This window comes from Pelmatolapia mariae, linkage group LG6 (assembly GCF_036321145.2).
Source record: "Pelmatolapia mariae isolate MD_Pm_ZW linkage group LG6, Pm_UMD_F_2, whole genome shotgun sequence".
Taxonomy (NCBI): Eukaryota; Metazoa; Chordata; class Actinopteri; order Cichliformes; family Cichlidae; genus Pelmatolapia; species Pelmatolapia mariae.
The window spans coordinates 19,765,961-19,784,540 of NC_086232.1; the positions used below are offsets into that span (position 1 = coordinate 19,765,961).

At 43.0% G+C, this 18,580-nt stretch overlaps 2 protein-coding genes across 10 annotated transcripts in view; one reads left to right on the forward strand and one right to left on the reverse strand.

The window, feature by feature from the left end:
* Positions 1-11,852, forward strand: part of fam13a (family with sequence similarity 13 member A) — a 50,909-nt gene extending 39,057 nt beyond the window's left edge. For 2 of the 9 annotated variants that reach the window (XM_063476116.1, XM_063476117.1), the window contains exons 13-23: positions 2,735-2,894; positions 4,967-5,032; positions 6,714-6,927; positions 7,010-7,151; positions 7,424-7,873; positions 8,090-8,173; positions 8,529-8,624; positions 9,264-9,347; positions 10,037-10,233; positions 10,505-10,606; positions 10,719-11,852. In XM_063476116.1, coding sequence (XP_063332186.1) covers positions 2,735-2,894; positions 4,967-5,032; positions 6,714-6,927; positions 7,010-7,151; positions 7,424-7,873; positions 8,090-8,173; positions 8,529-8,624; positions 9,264-9,347; positions 10,037-10,233; positions 10,505-10,606; positions 10,719-10,842 — 1,719 coding nt within the window. In that variant the 3' untranslated portion in view covers positions 10,843-11,852. Of the gene's footprint in view, positions 1-2,734; positions 2,895-4,966; positions 5,033-6,713; positions 6,928-7,009; positions 7,152-7,423; positions 7,874-8,089; positions 8,174-8,525; positions 8,625-9,263; positions 9,348-10,036; positions 10,234-10,504; positions 10,607-10,718 lie in introns of all 9 variants that reach the window. The other 7 variants (XM_063476119.1, XM_063476120.1, XM_063476123.1 and 4 more) reach the window with 7 other exon arrangements.
* A 778-nt stretch (positions 11,853-12,630) lies between these two features.
* The window catches only part of herc3 (HECT and RLD domain containing E3 ubiquitin protein ligase 3), a 34,462-nt gene continuing 28,512 nt past the window's right edge, over positions 12,631-18,580 (reverse strand). Inside the window, exons 24-25 of the mRNA XM_063476126.1 lie at positions 17,065-17,167; positions 12,631-16,165 (exon numbers count right to left, since the gene is read on the reverse strand). Of these exons, the coding sequence (XP_063332196.1) occupies positions 15,957-16,165; positions 17,065-17,167 (312 nt within the window). The 3' untranslated portion in view covers positions 12,631-15,956. The remainder of the gene's footprint in view (positions 16,166-17,064; positions 17,168-18,580) is intronic.

An 18,580-nucleotide genomic window follows, 5' to 3' on the forward strand; every position in this document is an offset into this window, starting at 1 on the left:
CAATCCACGGATGTAATTTAATTTGCTTATCAACCATTCAGTGAATTGTTCTTGATGCACTTGGAAGTGTTGATCATGGGTAATCAGGCTTATCATGAACCAGTAAGGAAAACAAGTTGACCCGCCTGGTGCCGGCTGGTTCAAGCCAGTTTTTCAACAGTCACAGTCACGAGTCAGTTCATCTGTAAAGAAAACTAGCTACTCATGTTAACTAGCTGAAGCAAACCCTTATTTCCTTAACAAGTTTTATTTATTTATTTTTGTTTTGTTTTTTTAGTCTAGTTAAAGTTTCATTTCAAAATAAGTGTTTGAGGGTACTTAAAGAAAGATGTTTCTGTTATCACGAAACAGTACACTTGTATGGGGAAAGTGATAATGGTAGCATGTAATGCTCAATTTGCTGCCAACTATAAATGATACATACAGTAAGCTTGAACAGAGCTTTCTTAGAGCACTGGCTGCCTGCCAAACAGCTGACTAGTCTTTTAAGTCCAGCCAGTTAAAATTAATTCGTGATTGTAATAAATTAGTTTGAATGAACAAGTCGCAACATGTTTTCCTTACAGCAGAATTTCTGTGAGTACTTTTACTGTCAGCTAATCAAATGTACCAAAACAAGCAGGATGAACTAATCAGGCATTGAAAGCGAGCAGAAGGTTTATGACTCTGAAACGTCATTTACATATAAAAGGGTGTGAGGAGACAAAGGGTGACGTGCTGAAGGCGTTCTGGCTCCTTTGGGGTCAGATAAGAAAAACTACACAGTCATTGTTTGGATTTTCACAATTTTGTGTCCCAGTTGGATTTTATTAAATGTATAAAAGGTCTTATTTAGGTCTCACCTTAATTTAAGAGTTGCAAAAAAAGAGATCATCGGATTAGATGTAACCACTCTCATGTTGTTGTTTTTATGACCACAGGGATTGTTGCGTTTCATTGAAGTTGTAAACACATCCACTGGGACTAATTTGCAGAGCTCATAGGGTGGGCGTGGCTATTCTGTATTAATGTTTTTCCTAGAATACAAGTCAGGATACCCTGCTTCAAAAAATGCCTTTTGTAAATGAAATAATGACGGTCAAGTTTCAGAGTTATTAATTGTTCCTTCTGAATATGAACAGTTTACCTGTTATTCAGCTATGAAGAAGACTCGCCCACTGAAGAAACAAAAGAGTAGACAGGATTGGCTTCATACAAGCTAAACAAACATCAATTCAAGGAGAAGGTTGTTTTACTCAAAGACCACAGTGGATCTGACCGTTTGTGGGACTCTGTGAAAGCGTCTGATAAGATGCTGGAGCCAATAAATACTCGCAAATACTTGGGCATGTCACACATGTGCCAGATGCTGCAAAGGGGCAAACAAAAGTGCCTTTGTCTGACAATGTAAAGAAATACTGAGAACATGTCGGATGATGTGCTGTAGTATGGTGCACTGCGCTTTAAAGGCTTGTGTGTATGAGGGGGGGTGTATGTGGAGGCATTCATTCTTAGGTAAACTGATGCTGCGTGGTTGGTGAGTGTGCGTGTACTTTGGGAGTACATTGATTTGAGAGCAGTGACGGTAAGCGCGTCGAGGGGGAAGTTTCTTCTGTTTGTCCGTCACAGTCTGCACGTTCTCTCTAGGCACCATTAGATCCTGGTCATATCCTGTGTGGTTCACATGACATCAGAGCTGTTTCCCACAAAACAGCTGAGGAGTCTTGATAACACCCTGTTCTGGGCCCTGTGCCCTCCACTAAAGCCACAAGGATACATATGCACATACCTGAGGCTGATTATCCTCTCCTACAGTAATCTGTCATTATCATCAACAATAACTATCATTAACCAAAAAACAAAACTACATTACAGTGCAGCTCTTTCCTTTAAGCTGTCTAGTAGCTGTGAGTCCTGATTTGTTTTCCCTAAAAATAGTTTGGTCCCACGCCTGGACAGATTTAACTGATATGTTGAAAATGCATGAGCTGCCGAGTGCGAGTCCTTTCAACTAAATTATTTACGGTACGGCCCAAGGTTGACGGAACAGCTCTGATCTTGGATAAGCAAAGTGGAATTTTTGGATAGTCTCAAATCTAAAAATAGGAAAAAGAGGGAGAGGCTGATGGGTAAAAATGTGGACTAAAAAAAAAAAGCAGGATGCAGGAAGTGGATTACACGAAGTTCTTTTGCTTCATCTGATTTTTTGTGTGCAGAGAGAGAGAGATGGAGGGAGGGGGGGGGGGCAAAAAAAATCACTCAGTCAGTCTACGTGTGCTGGCTCACGATTTGTGCTTTTTCTTGTTCTCGCTTCACGCCCCTCCTCCCTCTCTGTTCCTCTGTCTCTCTGTGTGTCTCCAGCACACCCCTCCGCCCCTCCCTCCTGCTCTTGCTGCTGTTAAACAAACAAGTCCAGAGCTGGGCGGGTGGGGAATATATGCATGTCAAGCCAGAGAAAAAGCAAGGAAAACTACCGTGGAGAGAAGAGAGAGAGGGAAAAGAAGGGCGGGAGGGGCGAGGGAATCCTGTGGATGAAGGCGAAGGCGGAGCGAAGCCGCTCCTGCTCTCTAGCAGTCGGCTAAAGACAGATGGGAGGATGTTTTGACCAACCAGGGGAGCCAATCGCAGCCAGGGAGCAGCCCCCTACATTAGGGCAGGGCTAGTCTGAGGGAGTGTGTGACTCAACTTAAAGAGTGTGTTCACAGGCAGCCTGTTGTTGTTGAGCGCTCGTTTCTTTTCTCTCATGGTTGTGCAGACGTTGAAGACGATGAAGATCCAGGAGTCGCCGGTCACTTGTGACGCGGGTAGGGTTGGCGGAGAGGTGCGCGGCCCGGACTCAGACTGCGAGAAGACAAGCTGTGAGGACGTGCCCCGGTTGGACCTGACAGCACTGACTGAGGACAACAACTGGGGAGGTGAGCCTGGAGACCACCTGGCTGTTGCTTAGATGTTTCTTTCCTTTGCTTTTAGTCCATTTACAGTTTGTCTGGACAAAAGGACACACATGTCCAGACAGCAGGTTCAGGATCCTCCACCCCAGGTTGGGTGTCTGGGTTGCAGCTGCACACCTTCTGCTGCCTCATCTGCTCCTCCTCCTGAAGCATGCTGCTTCTGCTTTTCCTGCAGAATTTAATTGTTAAAGATCCTCTTGTTCCCTAGGCTAACTATTTCTGCAGGAGAGACACCAGAGACGTGTTTGTTTGCTTGGTTAGAAGGATTGCAGTACTACCTTGATCTCCCATGAGGAAAATATGAAAGTGCAGCAAATACTCGATCTGTGGTTTTATTTAAAGAGTAAACAGTGAGGTTCTAGCAGAATCTATCACCTATGTGGAAAGCCTGTGTGCAGGCTTAGCAACAGATGACCACTGCTGTTGTTTTCACTCACAAATCAATCATTAAAGGGTCGGCATGGATGGCGATAACAGCGTAGCATTGAGGTGGCTGCACAAACTTGGGTTAGGTTTGGAGAGTTTATTGATCATGGCTGAACTGTTAAAGTTCGTGCTCCATTTAGATGTTGACGTCTCTGCACGTGCCTGAGATGTCAGCTGTACGCAGGATCCTAATTTATTGATCCTGGCTTATCAAGTGGCATTACTGTTAAGAGAATTTGCAAAAAGAGCTAAAGCACTGTGTCATCCGTTGGTTTCTTTCGCCTTCCTTTAGCCATCAGACCTCTCTCGAGCTTGTTATTAATGTGTTTGTTTTTGTCGTGCCTGCGCTGTGCGCATTCTCGTTTGTGCTGTCTGGGTATTGCAAGGGTGGAGGTTTCTGTGTTGATTGGTGAAAGCCGAGGGTTTTGCTGAACTGTACTCTGGAATGATGGCCAACGTGTTCATTCGCACACTGGAAGGACATGTTTCTGCATGTTGTGTTGACATCTTTCCGCTGCGGTGATTGGCTTTGACTCTCACTGCCTCCGCCACCGCTGCTGCTTCCTGTTTGAAGCAAGAATCAAAACTGTTCCATGCAAGCAGCCTGTCACTTTCAGCAGCCGCGTGTTTGGAGCATTAGTGGGCAATTGCGTGTTTGGTGGAGCTCTCTAGTGGCCGGACCTCATAGAGGGAAAACACCAGCAAGCTTTAGATTTGTTGTTGTCTCATAGTGAAGTGTTGTGTCTGAGATATTAAGCTGTTTAGCTTGTTTGAAGTCATGGTTTGAGCTATTTTGCCTAGCCTGGTAGACGGTGTGTTTAGATGCTTGTAGTTAAAATGAAATTTGTGTTCTAGTGAGGCACACTGCAGTGAGTTACAGTTCTTTATTCAGTCCACGTGGCGGTTTTACTCATTTGTATACCATCCTTTGCATCTTGTCAATTTTTTCACCCTTTCTTCCTCTTCCTTAAACTCCCCCCACCTTCCCTCTGTTCTGTACATTGTGTCCTGAATACATAACTAAGCTCGTGGTAACAGGCACGCAGCAGGGCGCCTGCATGATTGGCTGTGACAGGCTGCTCCACATGAGAACAAGCAGAGCTGGTCATGGTGCGTGCAAGTATTGTGCAAAGCTGAACTGTATTTCCGTGTAGTTGGCACGATTATTCATCAGCACAGAGTGCCAGAGAGGAATTGCTGCATACTGTACAGAAGGCATACTGCGGGCCAAATGGCCATGTGGGTGAATGAGGGCTTCAGGCAGGGGTTGGAGACCTTTGTCCCAGTAAAGTTCTAGCATGACCTGATATTTGGTGTCCCCCGCCTGTGTGCCAGCGGTGGTGGAAACAACAGTGGCTGATTTTTTTTTCAGACAGCGGGAGACACAGTTATGGATCTCACGTGTCCCACGAGTTCATTAAAGTTTATGTGTCTGTGTATTAGTTTAATTTCCAGTAACTGATTCAGCAGGAAGGATGCCTGCTGGTTCTTTGGCTTATTTCTTACTTCTCTTTCTTTGTTTTTCTTCCTTCATCTTGTCCTCTTCTCCTTCTCCATCCCCCCCCCCCCCCCCCCCCCCCCCCCCCCATTTCCCTCTTTTGTTCCTCTAGATTCTCCGTTTTGTAACTCCCCTTTCCTTGATTTCAAAAGCATTTTCCATCCAAGTTGTTGCGATGGTAAGTCTCCCACTAACATCACCGTCAGTGCTGACTGGCCTTTTCGGCGAGTGAGATGCCAGAGTGAAAGAAAGGAAAGTCTGTCTGTCTGACTTTTACCGCTGCATGGCAACATGCTTGAGTGATCGGGAACATTGTGGCAAAGGGTGGCACGCCTGCGCACACGCACACACACACGACCTTTAGTGAAATGGCACACCGGCGTATTTTTTTTGTTTCATTAGTCCAGTTAATCCTCAGCCATCAGCGAGCAGTTGATTTAAAGGATTAATTTCAAATGCCGTGAAGCCTTACTGGCCGGCTACACTGCACTAAGCTTGATAATAGGCCTCAAAGGAAGACCTTCAGTCTGACTGAGGGTTTGTTTGCTATGAGAGAGCTCTAACAAGCGAGAGCCCTGCTACTCGATGAACTGCACGTACCTGGAAGTGAAGGAGGACCCCCCGGGACTCCCGAGCTGGAATTTGAGCTAAATCATTTCTTATACACCTTAACCCACCCCAGCTAAGAAAAATATGCATGTGCGGTGTTGGACTGGGCGTGCATATTTTCCTGGTTGCATACTGACACCTTGAATGTTTACACTGACAGTTGGTTTCCTTCAGCGCTTGTTTTTACTCCCTTTTATCTGTTTTCTCGGTGTAACGTCTCCCCTGCATGTTGTTCATCAGCCGACACCTGATTTTATGGGTGTCTCCTGTTCCATGAAATCTACATCAGAGTTCCTGCTGACTTTTATGTTTTGAGACATTTCGTAGAGAGCTTCTAGTTTAACTTTTAAACAATCAGATCATCCTCGGTCTGCTCTGTCGCTCTCTCTAACGCACACGTGCTCGAACAGATGCGCCGTTCCCCTGTCGTCGTGCCGAGTGGAAACTAAAACACAAGCTCATCACTGTACCTCTCATCAGGGGTCACGCCCTGACATTATCCCACAGAGTGCCGGGCTTTATTAATAGCCCGGCGATTGTCAGGGGTATCTGCACGGCTATTTTCAACAGGCATAATTATTGCCAGAGTGGAGACTCTGTAACCAAGGGATGAATAAAGAGAGAGAGAGGCAGGGTGGGTGTGTCTTACCCACAGTTTCAGAGCAACATCTGTGACTGCTGAGCCCCAGAGGAAATTCTTTTTATTTATTTTTTTCCCACTGAAGCACATCCAGAACCTTCCACAGAGCCAGAGAGGCTCCGAGATGATGTTAGCAGGGAGAGAAGTCGCTGTCTGGCGTCTTCAGGATGGGAAGCGGGGCTGATTTTAGAAAACGAGTCGTGAATGCTGTTTGACTTTCCCAGGACACTTTCACATTTTGACCTCCTATATTTGCTCTTTGACTTCACAAAATATACATATATAACCCAACAGGAAAATATGTGAAATGTGACATTCGGTAGCGTGCTAGCCACCAAAGAGCAGGCTGAATGTGTTCTGATAACAGTGCCCATGAACTCACATCGGATGTTTTAGTGCTTTTATATATCATATTGCGGATTTAAGAAGGCTTTTCTCAATGCGGCTGGTTTTCCAGCATCATATTGTTCCAACGTTAAGGATTTTCCATGCATGAATGTGCCGATGTGCTGACTAATCTGTTGTTTTTTCACATTCTCTTATGTCTTGCGTGTGCAGAATGATGAAAGTGTGACGAAAATCTTTACATTTTTGTTTTTGTGTCACTCAGAACCAACCCCGGCGTACTCGCTGCAGAGGGAGAGCATGGACCGTGAGGAGGCCAGGCTGTCCCCTCACTGTGGGGGGCGTCTGATCCGCCAGCTCCTGGAGGAGTCCAGCGACCCGATGGTCTCCCCTCGGTTTTACGCCTACGGACACTCCCAGCAGTACCTGGATGACACGGAAGTGCCTCCATCGCCACCTAACGCTCACTCGTTCATCAGGTAAGCTGACGTGTGCTTTTGCAGAGCTGCGTGTCTGGCAGGAAGGAACTGGGAGCTGTAACAGCGTCATTTATCTCTACAGTCGCAGGCGGAGTTCATCGCTTGGCTCCTGTGATGATGAAAGAGAGGAGCTGACCTCCGCCCAGCTCACAAAGAGGATTCATGTACTGAAGAAAAAGATCCACAGGTTTGAGGAGAAGTATGAAGAGGAGCGAAAATACAGGGTAGGTAGTAACGACCGGTTCATTCGTCATTGTTAATAAAGCCCCACGCCTTAAAGTCAGACTGTAATGATGTTTCTGTGAAACATAAACAAGAATATTGACTGTCAGAGGTGCATCATTACACCAAGTAGGGCTCTGCCTTGTTGTTTAGCAAGGCAGAGCCCTACTTCAGATTTACACTGTTATCCTCATGTGAACAGTAATTGTAGGTATTTTATTTTGAAAGAGCAGCTGATCATCTGGTTTGTTTTTTTTTCTTTTCTTCCACGCAGCCCTCCCACAGTGACAAAGCTGCAAACCCAGAAGTGCTGCGGTGGATGAATGAACTGGCTAGGCTTCGCAAAGATCTAAAAGGTAACACACACACACATGCGCACACACATTCTGACAGCAAATTTGATCTAGTTTTAGTCATGATTCAGGCATCTAACTTGCTTCTGATTGGATCACTTCCAAACTTGTCCCGCCTTTCTACACAACTTACTGAAAAGCTCTGGTTCCCGTCTTCTTCACCAGAACACAAGCTGATGAAGTCTGAGGAGGACCTGACGCCTCAGCCCCGCCAGCGCAGCAACACGCTGCCCAAAAGCTTCGGCTCGCAGCTGGAGAAGAAACCTCAGCAGGAGAAGGTGTCGAAGCCGCCGGTGGAAAGCACCCTGGAAGGAATTCAGAAGAAGCTGCAGGAGAAGAGGGACGAGGTGAACCGCCCCGAGGACATCAAGGTAAATCCGCGGCTATGTCGCACGCTCACACAGACGATGGAATAAAACATTAAAAGCCAAAAGACTTTACATGTTTACAGCATAAATTTTAAAGCAGACTGCACACTTTGAATTTATTATCACACAGAGCCAAATAAGTTTTGCTGCGAGCAACACGGACTGAACTCTTGTCACTTTTAAATGGCGAATGACTCACTTCCTGTCTCCCGCTAACAGGATATGACACGGGAGCAGATCGCCGCAGAGAAAGTCGCCCTGCAGAAAGCTCTTCTCTACTACGAGAGTATCCACGGCCGACCGGTAAGGCTCCCTCCACCCTCACGTGTCGAGTAAACAAGCACAGATTGTGACGAGCGAGATGGACGATGTGTTTGTTTTATTTTAGACATTTTAAATGCAAAAATTTGCCCAGTTTTGCAAATAAAGCTGAACCCATACCAGTTTGTCTGGACCAAATCCAGATGCAGTAATTTTTATTCCTATCAGTACAGTTACATATCACGCCCTGCAGAGATCTTATAGTGAAGAAAAATGGTTTCGCTGTAATTTTGTTTTATGTTAGCAAAGTAGCTAGTTAGCGTGCAGGTAGAGAGGATGACAGAAATGTGCTAAAACTGTGCTAACAGTGTATCTTTGTTCTCCCCACCTGGAGCAGATGACCAAGAGCGAGAGGCAAATCATGAAGCCGCTGTACGACAGATATCGCCTGGTGAAGCAGATCTTGTGTAGAGCCTCCACCATTCCCGTCATAGTAAGTATCACATCCCAGCCTCCCTTTAGCTGCCGGGTTTAAAGCCACACTCTCAAAACATGCACAGACACCTAATCCCAGCTCGTGCCGGCTTTAGCACCTGCTGCTGGGAACGGACAGCAGCCATGAAGCAGCTTTCAGAGCACTCGTAAAGCAAGGTCAGAGGTTACAGGCTGAGGTCACAGGAAGTGACAGCAGAGTGTTGAAGAGGCTCAGGAAGTGAAAAACAACACAGCCAAGTTAAATAAACGGAAAATAAACACGGCCAATTCTTAAAATGTATTTTTAAATATTTATATTTCAGAGATGTAGGAAAATAAATCTGCTTATAGACTGAGTGTAAAGCTCTCAGTAAAGTTATTTACTGAACATTTTTATTATGTAAGACATGATCTGCATTATGTGCACTCATTATATAATGCACTGCATCTAATCTGCACCACGCATGCTGAGCCTGCTGCCATATTGTTCCTGACATGGAGATGCAGAGGAGCAGACAGAGGAGCTCAAACAGAACAAAAAAGCCGTTAAATGTGCTTAAACTTGACAGAAAAGTGTGAAGTACTGTAAAAAAAAAAAAAAAAGGTCAGAGTTAGCGTCTCAGCGTGGTTAACTCCTCCTTCTCGACCGTCACCACAGGGCTCTCCCTCCAGCAAGCGCAGAGGTCCCCTCCTACAGCCCATTATCGAGGGTGAAACCGCACTCTTCTTCGATGATATCAAGGTGAAGAGCCATTGCTGCTGCTTAATAATCAGTGAACCGGCTCCCTCTTCCTCACCTGCTAAACTCCCACCCCTCCTCCCCCTTTATATTTACTACCAGTTGCCCTCTAATGAGCCTGATTGCTGCCTGTTGATTGGGCAGTTGCCTGTTTCCTGCTGCGGAAACGGGCAACTGTAGAAGTGTTGAATCAGTAGTTGCTGATCTATGAATCACTCTGTGATTGATGTAATGATGTAAGTGGATATTAAATGGGTTGAAGCTTGTTGTGATTTAAGTGCCTAAAACAAGGCTGGAATACTGGTTTATTTTTCCTAAACAGCAAATATGCGCATACAGTATATTAAAAATGTATCATTGTTATCATTATTTTTTCCAGCACTGTTTGCAGGCACTCTGTGGACACCTTTTTTTTTAAATTTTCTGTATTAATTGAACAGTTTTAGTTGCATAAAGGTGGCCTGATTAACTCTATTCATAGAAATGAATGATTCCAGATGTGATTCACAAATGACGACCATCGCGGTGATTTCTAACCTCTGTCCACTAACACTGCACGATCCTCACGCCCTGCAGTATTTGAGCCAAGGAGGCCGTCTGCTGCAGCAGCGCTCACTGCACGATGAGACTCTCTGCCCCCTCCCCTCCTTTGCAGCCTGTTGAGTCTAAAGCCTTCCTCGCTCTCTTTGTAGGAGGAAGAGGACGGCTCGGAGGACGACGGAGACTCCAAGACCCAGTTCACCGTGACCGTGCGACCCGACATCGGCGTGTTCAGCTTCCTGGAGCACGCAGACGAGGAAGTGGATGGTTTCATTTCACCCGTGGACGAACTTTCCCCGTCCAAGAACACGATGGACACGAGGCTGTCCAACCTGCACTCAGCTACTATGTAAGTACTCGCAAAACGCTTGGTTTACTGTCAGTTTGTGACTGATTTGGGTCTGTTTGAGATGATTAATCCTGATAAATCAGCAAAAATCGCAGATCTATCACTGTCTACACACACAGAAATCCAACCAGAGCACAAATTTAGAAATTCCTCTAAAAGGCTAATTGACAGAGTTGCCAAGTACCCTTGCCTTTTTTTTGTAAATGCTGGAAGTCCGTGTATATTTTAATGTGAGACATTTAAAAAAAAAAAAATTCTCCTCATCCCACAGGCAGGAACTTGTAGAGCAGCTCCAAGAGACGAGAGAGGAGAAGAAGAGGATTCGCAAGAACTTGAAAGAGTTTGAGGACCAGTTTTTTAGACAAAATGGAAGGTAAGAAAAAAAGAGTTTGTCAATGTCAAATATTCGGAGCTGCATAATAAGAAACCTTGACACAAAGGTTTTTTCTCGCAGCGTCGTAACATTTGCCGCCTTGTTCCTGCAGGAACGTGCAGAAGGAGGACCGCTCCCCACTGGCTGTGGAGTACAACGAATACAAGCACGTCAAAGCCAAACTGCGGCTGCTCGAAGTGCTCATCAGCAAAAGAGACTCAACTAAATTCATCTGAATAAAACAAAGACTCAATAAGAGGACTGGTGCTGTGTCTCCAGTGTCACAGTCAACACATCTCACCTTGCTAGAAACAATCATGTTTTCCTCGCTGTTGGATGCTGTTGACGCGCTCCGTCGAGCTCGGCAGGGTTTCCCTCCATCAAACCTGCTGCGTCTGGAAAAACGTTGTTGTCGCCGGGCCTCACCTCGAGGAGGGGACGTCACTCCAGACGAAGCAACATACGCACAAACTAAACTGAATCACACTTGTATTGCTGATAATTTATTTTGAATGTTTGTCTCATGCACAGCTGTAGAAGTCTTAAAAAAACCAAAAAAACCAAAACACTTGATAATTTGGTCATTAGCTATAAAGTTGTCGCTGCTTTTTAAGGATCGTGTGTATTTTTCTAAAGGAGATGTTACTCGATCATGCTGACAGTACCGAAGTTTCACTTGTGACCACAGCATTAAATCCTCTTCCATTGCTTCTGTAGAAGTTTTATCGTTTGAAAGAAGTGGTTTCCTCTTTCACTGCAGCCCAAAGACAGCAGCTCAGAGCGCACACAGTGAGCCAAAATCTTTCATCTCCTTCTGGAAATCACCCAGTTTCAAGATGACCACTGACACTTGCTGCGTTTTTGTACGCCTTAACCTGCTTTCCCCTCATTTACTTGATGTTAAATAAGCTATCGTCCCCTTTAAATCACTGCTGTGTTTGCTCACACCGATTAACACTGACAAGGCCAGTTCTGAGGCGAGCGCGGGCGTGGTCGACGAAGCCTCGTCCTCTGGTCCTCGATGTAGTTTGTTTGTTTGTAAATATGGATCATCGTATATGTTTACATTTCTGTGAGCGAGTACTTTATCCCTTTTTTTTCTCTCCAATTTTCTGGATGGTAATCAGTGTGAATTTTGTTTTCACTGAATGTAAACACTGGCCGGGCTTAATGAACTGAGTGTGTACATTTTAGTACATAAATTGTATTTTGTATATAATGTGAATGAAATCATATTTTTACTGAAGGTTTTTTGGGCTCTGTGTTTTTCCTTTGTGAGGTTGCGAATGTTCACTCATCCAGTCGAAGGACTTTACAGACAGATCTGAGATCAGTCAGTTTATTTATATAGCAGCAAATCACAACATCAGCTGCCTCAAGGCGCTTTATACAGGAAGGTAAGGACCTCCCTAGAGCACTGTGCGATGGCGGGAAGGAAAGTAATAAAAGGAAATAAAACAGGGATTAAAAGTCTGTATAAAAAAAACTACAGCACCAAATTAAATAAATAAAATTGTTTAAATATGAATGTACATATAAAAGATTATATGTGGCATATTAAAATTTGGCTTTCACCCACCATGGTCTTCAGTTCAACTTAATGATTTATTGGTATAAAATTGACAAAAAGCTTTATACCATGTAAGGATTTAAAATATGTCATATGTGACCTTTGACCTCTCCTTCAAGGTCAGCCAATTGATCTCAAACATCTCAGCTGATGAAGCATGTTCACTGAGTCTGAACGTTTGGAAGACTGTGAGTGAACTGCTTTCAAAAACTTCTGGGGGTTTTTCTTGTAACACCTAAAATCTCACCTCTGACATATGCCCCTCATAAAATATCAATTAAAAATAAACTATACTGAAACCAAGAACCCTAACCCTAACAGCAGGTGCTCAGATAACAACTAAAAAACAACTATGAATCAGAGACATCACATCTGGTCCATCTGGTCATAGGACATGCCGTTCATGAATTCAAGTAATTTAATAAGGAAGCTCAAATGCAATCACAGCCCACACAGAAGTCTTGCTTTTATACTGTATTTTATTGAAAACCTTGGCTGGAACAGAGAGCTTTGAGTAAATTTCAGACAAATAATGATTTAAAAAAAAACAAACAAAAAAAACAAACTTATTCTCTAGCACATTTAAAGGTGCAAAAAAGTCAAGGGCTGCACAAACCTTTGCATAGGACTAAACTCTGCAGGAGCCTTAATCAGACAAATATTGATTGAATATGTGGAAAGTGTGTGTGTGTGTGTGTGTGTGTGTGTGTGTGTGTGTGTGTGTGTGTGTGTGTGTGTGTGTGTGTGTGTGTGTGTGTGTGTACATGCAGTATGGAACTAAGCAATAAGATGAACTGCCAGCATTTGAGACCTTTATATGTTTGGCCCAGAGCTGTGAGTACAGAAGTGGGCTGCTTCAGGTTGTTATTGCTGAGAGGACGTGTTAGTCAGAACACATCGAGTCATTTTACTGCCCAAAGTCACATTAACACCACTGTCGTGTATGAAATATATATATAAAAAAACAAATATAAATATATATATAAATATATATATATGCGAGACCATTCCACGCACGTCACGCTAATACACAACCTAATTAAATGTTATCTTGTACTGTGAGGTGTCACCGCAGGAATATTTATGCATCATCAGGGCGACCTTTGGAATAATATGATGGGTACAGTTTATCATCAAATGGCTATTATATGCAGACTGTTTACTAAGTCATCTGCCCACACTCTTAAAATATTCATCTCCACTTGGAGACCAGACTAATAACAATTATTAACTCTAATGTTTGTATATTTAGGTTTATGTGACATTTTGGGACATGTTTTTATTTGCTTCTTAGCAAATCGGTTCAAATGTCATTACAGAGGAATCGGTTTGCTTGGCCTAGCAAAAACACGGCTAGTTTGGCTCCGTCACACGGTGAATAAATCCAACTGAGAGCCGCTCTGATGATCAAAAATGACCAAAGTTTGTTTAACCCTCTGAGGTCTAAGTCATCATTTTATAGAAGCCATGAGAGTGTTTGTTAGGGAAAAAAAGAACCGTGAATAAGGCTGGGAGAAAAGTTTCATAAACACAAAAATGACCATTTTTGTCATTTTTGTTAGAGATGGGGTTGTCCCCGGATTTACAGGGGATTTATATTTCTAAATCTGCACATATTCTGAAACGCAACCCTGCAGCCTACACCGTAACTACACGCCACATGGACACAGTCTGCGATGGCTGTGATTGGACAGTTTGGGATCGTCGTGTCCTCCTGAATATTTCCATCTACTGTGTCTACTGAAAGAGGCTATATGGAATTGAAGAGAGAAACCACAGACGACAGGACGAACTCCTGGTTTGTTGAGATACTGCTGCGTTGGCCAAGAAGGACTTTGTATTCAGATACTCGTCTGTGTCAGGGACCAGACTATCAGAATGTGTATCTAAAAATCTGTTTCAAAATACTTCCTGAAAGCGATTAAAATTACCACTAATCAAGGAGACTGTTCTTCAACAACCGTGCATCCACGGCAAACATGGAGTGTGTATCGCTGGAAACCAGAGTGGTTAAATGAGAGGTGCTCTCTTTTTCTGGGTCCTTCACCTGTTGCTCGCACAGACTGTAGTAAAATATGGATTCTTTAGAATGGCCATCAGGGGGGCGACTCTTGTGGAGAACACGCCCTGGGCTCCCTGTCTCTGTAACCTCAGTAGACAACCTCAGTAGTTTATGGGCTCAGTCGTTAGTTTTAGCTCACACTGAAAGAAACAGGAAGTTCATTTCATAAATGATTTTATAGTCACAAAGGAGGATTAGCCAGGATAAGCTCACTGTCCTTCGGTTTCCTCACTCATCACGTCTAGTTTCAGGCAAAAATGATTAGCTGGGGTCTTCACTATCCGTGGGTGGTGTTAGCTTGACTAGCGCCACCTTTCATACTGTGATTATGTTGTTGCTAGGCACTGTCATCGAGGGCAAAGGTATGATGGCAAGGTCACATTTTAGATATTATAAGCAAACCTGGAAGCGCTAAAAAAAACAACAACAAAAAAACCCTGCAATTCCTGTAGTGGCCACTGGAGGCTGAGGCTAAGTTAATCCCCACTGACTGCCATAGTAAGACACCCAACTTTATACAATTACAAAGTGTATTTAAAGCCTGGTATCTACAGTTCCTCATTCATAAAAACAGACAGTCATCTCATGGTGTCTTGAGATGATGCGGCCCCTTTCAGCTAGAAAATCTATAACTAAACAGCCCGCAAGCGCGACATCTACATGCTTGTGACAACAGGAAGTGCGATCTTTTTGTGTCTATCTGAAGGAGCCAAACATGTATTTGCTACCACTTCCAGTCTGAGTGATGCTAACTGATGCTTCATATTCAGCTGACATGTTTTTCTTGCAAGAAACGTCACTGCTAAATGGCAATCTGGTTTTTGCTTTCACTCAGTAACATGCACAGACATCTACAAAAAAAAAAAAAAAAAAAAATCAACTTTTGTATCCGTACAGAAGGTTTCGCTGTAGAAAGGCAACACTGTTGAATGTAGGTTCAAGAACAAAGTCAGCTGCTCTGTGAGCCACAGCTAAAACAGAACGAGGGATTGCAAACGATGTTCAGCATGCTTCGCTCCCTGCCTGACTCCCCTGTCCTCTTTCAGAATCAGGCATAGAGGACATGCTGGTGGCAGATTTAAAAGGATCAGCGGGACTAACACTCCTCCCAACCTCACAGTGAAGATTATATTCAAAGTGCTATTTACATACACGTATATATATATATATACACATATGTGTGTGTGTGTTAATTCGGTCAAAAAATAACCACTCTATTTAATAAATTAAAAGTAACAAAAAGCAATATATTGTCTCAAGGTAATAACATGATTCTTTAATGATTAAAAATAGAATTTAAGGAATATAAAATACACGGCTTTGCAAACAAAACAAAGCAAAAAAAAATTAAGAGTTTCTCAACCTTCTCTGGTCCTGCTGTTTAGGTCCCGAAGTTTTCATAATCCAGGGTTGTTCTGCACATTTTAGTCCATTTAGTGCTTTTTTGGTTAATTTCCATGTTGGCTGTTATCTATCAGCCATTTGAATCTCCTCTAAATGGTCCTGGAAGGCTGAGGAACTTTGCCCAAAGCAAAAAAGCAATAATACTCTGCATTTACATACATAGACCTTTAAGATTCAAGATGCTTAACAATCTTGTTAGACCATATATAAACAGAGTGACCCTCCCGTGTCCAAAAATTGCCCACTCACACTCTTGACACTCACGTGGGGGTGTATTGCTGTTAAAGTGCGTTAAGTCTCCTCTGGGACTCCCCTCAGACCAGGCTGAAGCCCTCGTACTGCTCCACGGCCTGAGTGAGGCGGCGGCGCAGGATCTCTTTGGTCTGGTAGCGGGGCATGTCCAGCAGGTTGTAGCAGGTGTGGGCCACGGGCAGATAGTGCTCCTCTGCTGTGGTAGACTGGATGATGATGCGCAGGCTCTCCATGCCGTGGATGGGAATGCGGTCGCTACCGGTCAGGAACACTGCAGGCAGAAAGGGGACATACAGAACAGTGGTAAAACAAAATTAGGGAAGCTCTCTGAAACATGTTTGTGCTCTTGTGCAGACACAAGCTTGATGTTTCTGGATGTTAATAATAAATCTGGTCTTTGCCTGTCTCGCAGAGACAATTGTTGACTCGCAGAGAATATTGCTCCGATTTTCATATTTTGGCTAAAAGTCATTCTTGGTTGCAATAAAAACAAGCATATTTTTTACACTGCAAAGAAATGCTTGTTTAACAGAGAAACCTGCCCACAGAACTCTTTAGGCTTTAAATACACTTTAAATAAATGTGTAAAATTACAGAACAGAAAAAAAGAAAGAAAGAGAAAAAAATTGCATTATTCTCATTATTAAGATTTAAAAACCTGAAATTCTGGATTCAGAGACTCATTAAAAGTGGCTGCAGTGAACGACCCATAAGTTCAAATGTTAGGTTTGTGGTTAGCTGGCCTGAATAGACCCTTCAGAGTGCCAGTTCTGCCCCCCGGGCCAAATGTTTGACACCTCTGATCTAGGAGCAAGAATCACAGGGTGATTTTAACAGGACATCGTCATGCCACACTGCCCACAACAGCAGCGGTATCACTATGCTCGACATTATTTAATCATATCATTTACTATTATTAAAGAATTCAGCATAATTGAGGTCTTGTAAAGTAAACAGTTGAATCTGAATGTAACACTTTAAAACTCCTGAAATGTATGATTATTTTCATTAATACTGAAAAGTTCTCGCTTTCGTTAAAGCAGCCCGAAGCAGCTCTGCTGTCTTCACGATCTGCTCTCATGACCTGCAAATTATTACACCGCAAAGCGACTGCGGGTAAGAGAATTAAACTGCCACACAGATCACGTAAGGAGGCAATTAAAGGCTTACACAAGAACTGCTTCTTCTTTTCCAGAGGGAACTCGTGGAAAACCTCCCAGAACAATCTGACTGTTGGATGAGTGGCGGTGTACTCCCCCTTATAAACGGCGTTCTGCAGAAAGAGAGGAGAGATTTGGAGATTAAAAGCCTGTTTTACCATCAGTAAACAATTTGATTTATGGAAAACATGTTAGTTCATTATCAGTCAGGAAATAAAGTCCTCAGAGACGTGCAACAATCTGGGTGATTTTTGCAACTACTGGCCTAAAAAAAGCATATCAGTTTCCCAGTTTTTTGACATCTGACAAAACAATCTGCTGTGCAGATGTTGTAATCTGCACAAAAAGGACCTCTGGACACAAGAGATAAAGTCATGGGTAAAATATGTGAAGAACTGTGCCAGCTCATACCGTTTATGATCACATCCAGAGCTGCAAAGCAAGTCAAATGTCACAACAACCCACAAGAGCGGAGTTTCTAAATCATTTATTCGCCTCCATATTAAATGATCCAGAGGTGTGCCTTTTCAACATCTGGCAGGAATAACACGAAAAACACGAGAACGAGCCTTTCAGAAAAGCTCAGATTTATCTACAGTTTTCTCATCTTCAGCTCCAGCAGCTTCACCATCCAGTCTAAATTTTAACTTACCTAATATGATGATTTGTGAATATTTATTTAGAATATTTCCGACAACATAATACACGTTTCAGTATTTTGCAACTAAAGGTGCAATATGTAAGATTGTTAAACTAAAAACAGCTGAAACATTCAAAAGTAAACTAAATCTATAAATTATTTATTATCATTGCACATGTGCAATGAATTTTGATGCAGTCGTATCAGTGCAAACATTTGAAAATAATATGTATATAAAGTAAATATATGTACACAAGTAAAAACCAAGTAAAAACCCATCATCCCACACAATCCTTCAACTTCAATGGGCATTCATTGAAGTTGATTCTCTTAAAAATTGCACATTTCTACAAGTGTATTTATGAGTTTTGGATTCAAACAAAGTGGTGCAGGCGGGATGGATGTTTCAGGACACTCTCAAATGACCGTATGACACTGGAATAGCACGCTACAAAAATATCTCCTGAAGTTTGATTTCTAACTTGCTAATACTGCCTCAAACTCAGTTTTTTTGTTGCTTTAGCACTGCAGAATTTATACTTATTGTTCCATTTTTTCTTTTGCATCCAGTAAGATGGTATGTAGAGCCGCAGGCATGGCTGCAGTGGTTATTTTGAGTGAGGCAGTTCCCTGAATATATAAACACAATGCTAAAAACTACATCATTCTTTCCTGTGGTCGATGACAAGGATTTTAGGTTTGTTTTTTTTTTGTTTTTTTGTTTTATTTAAATGCAACATCTGAACAAATCTTTCACATATAAACTAGTGGTCTGCAAACACTGGTGCTGCAGGGGATTCAAGATTTTAATCCAACAATGAGATTTGCACATACCTGTAAAACTGTAAAAACAACAAAAAAAGAAAAACACACACAGTGAGGAGAG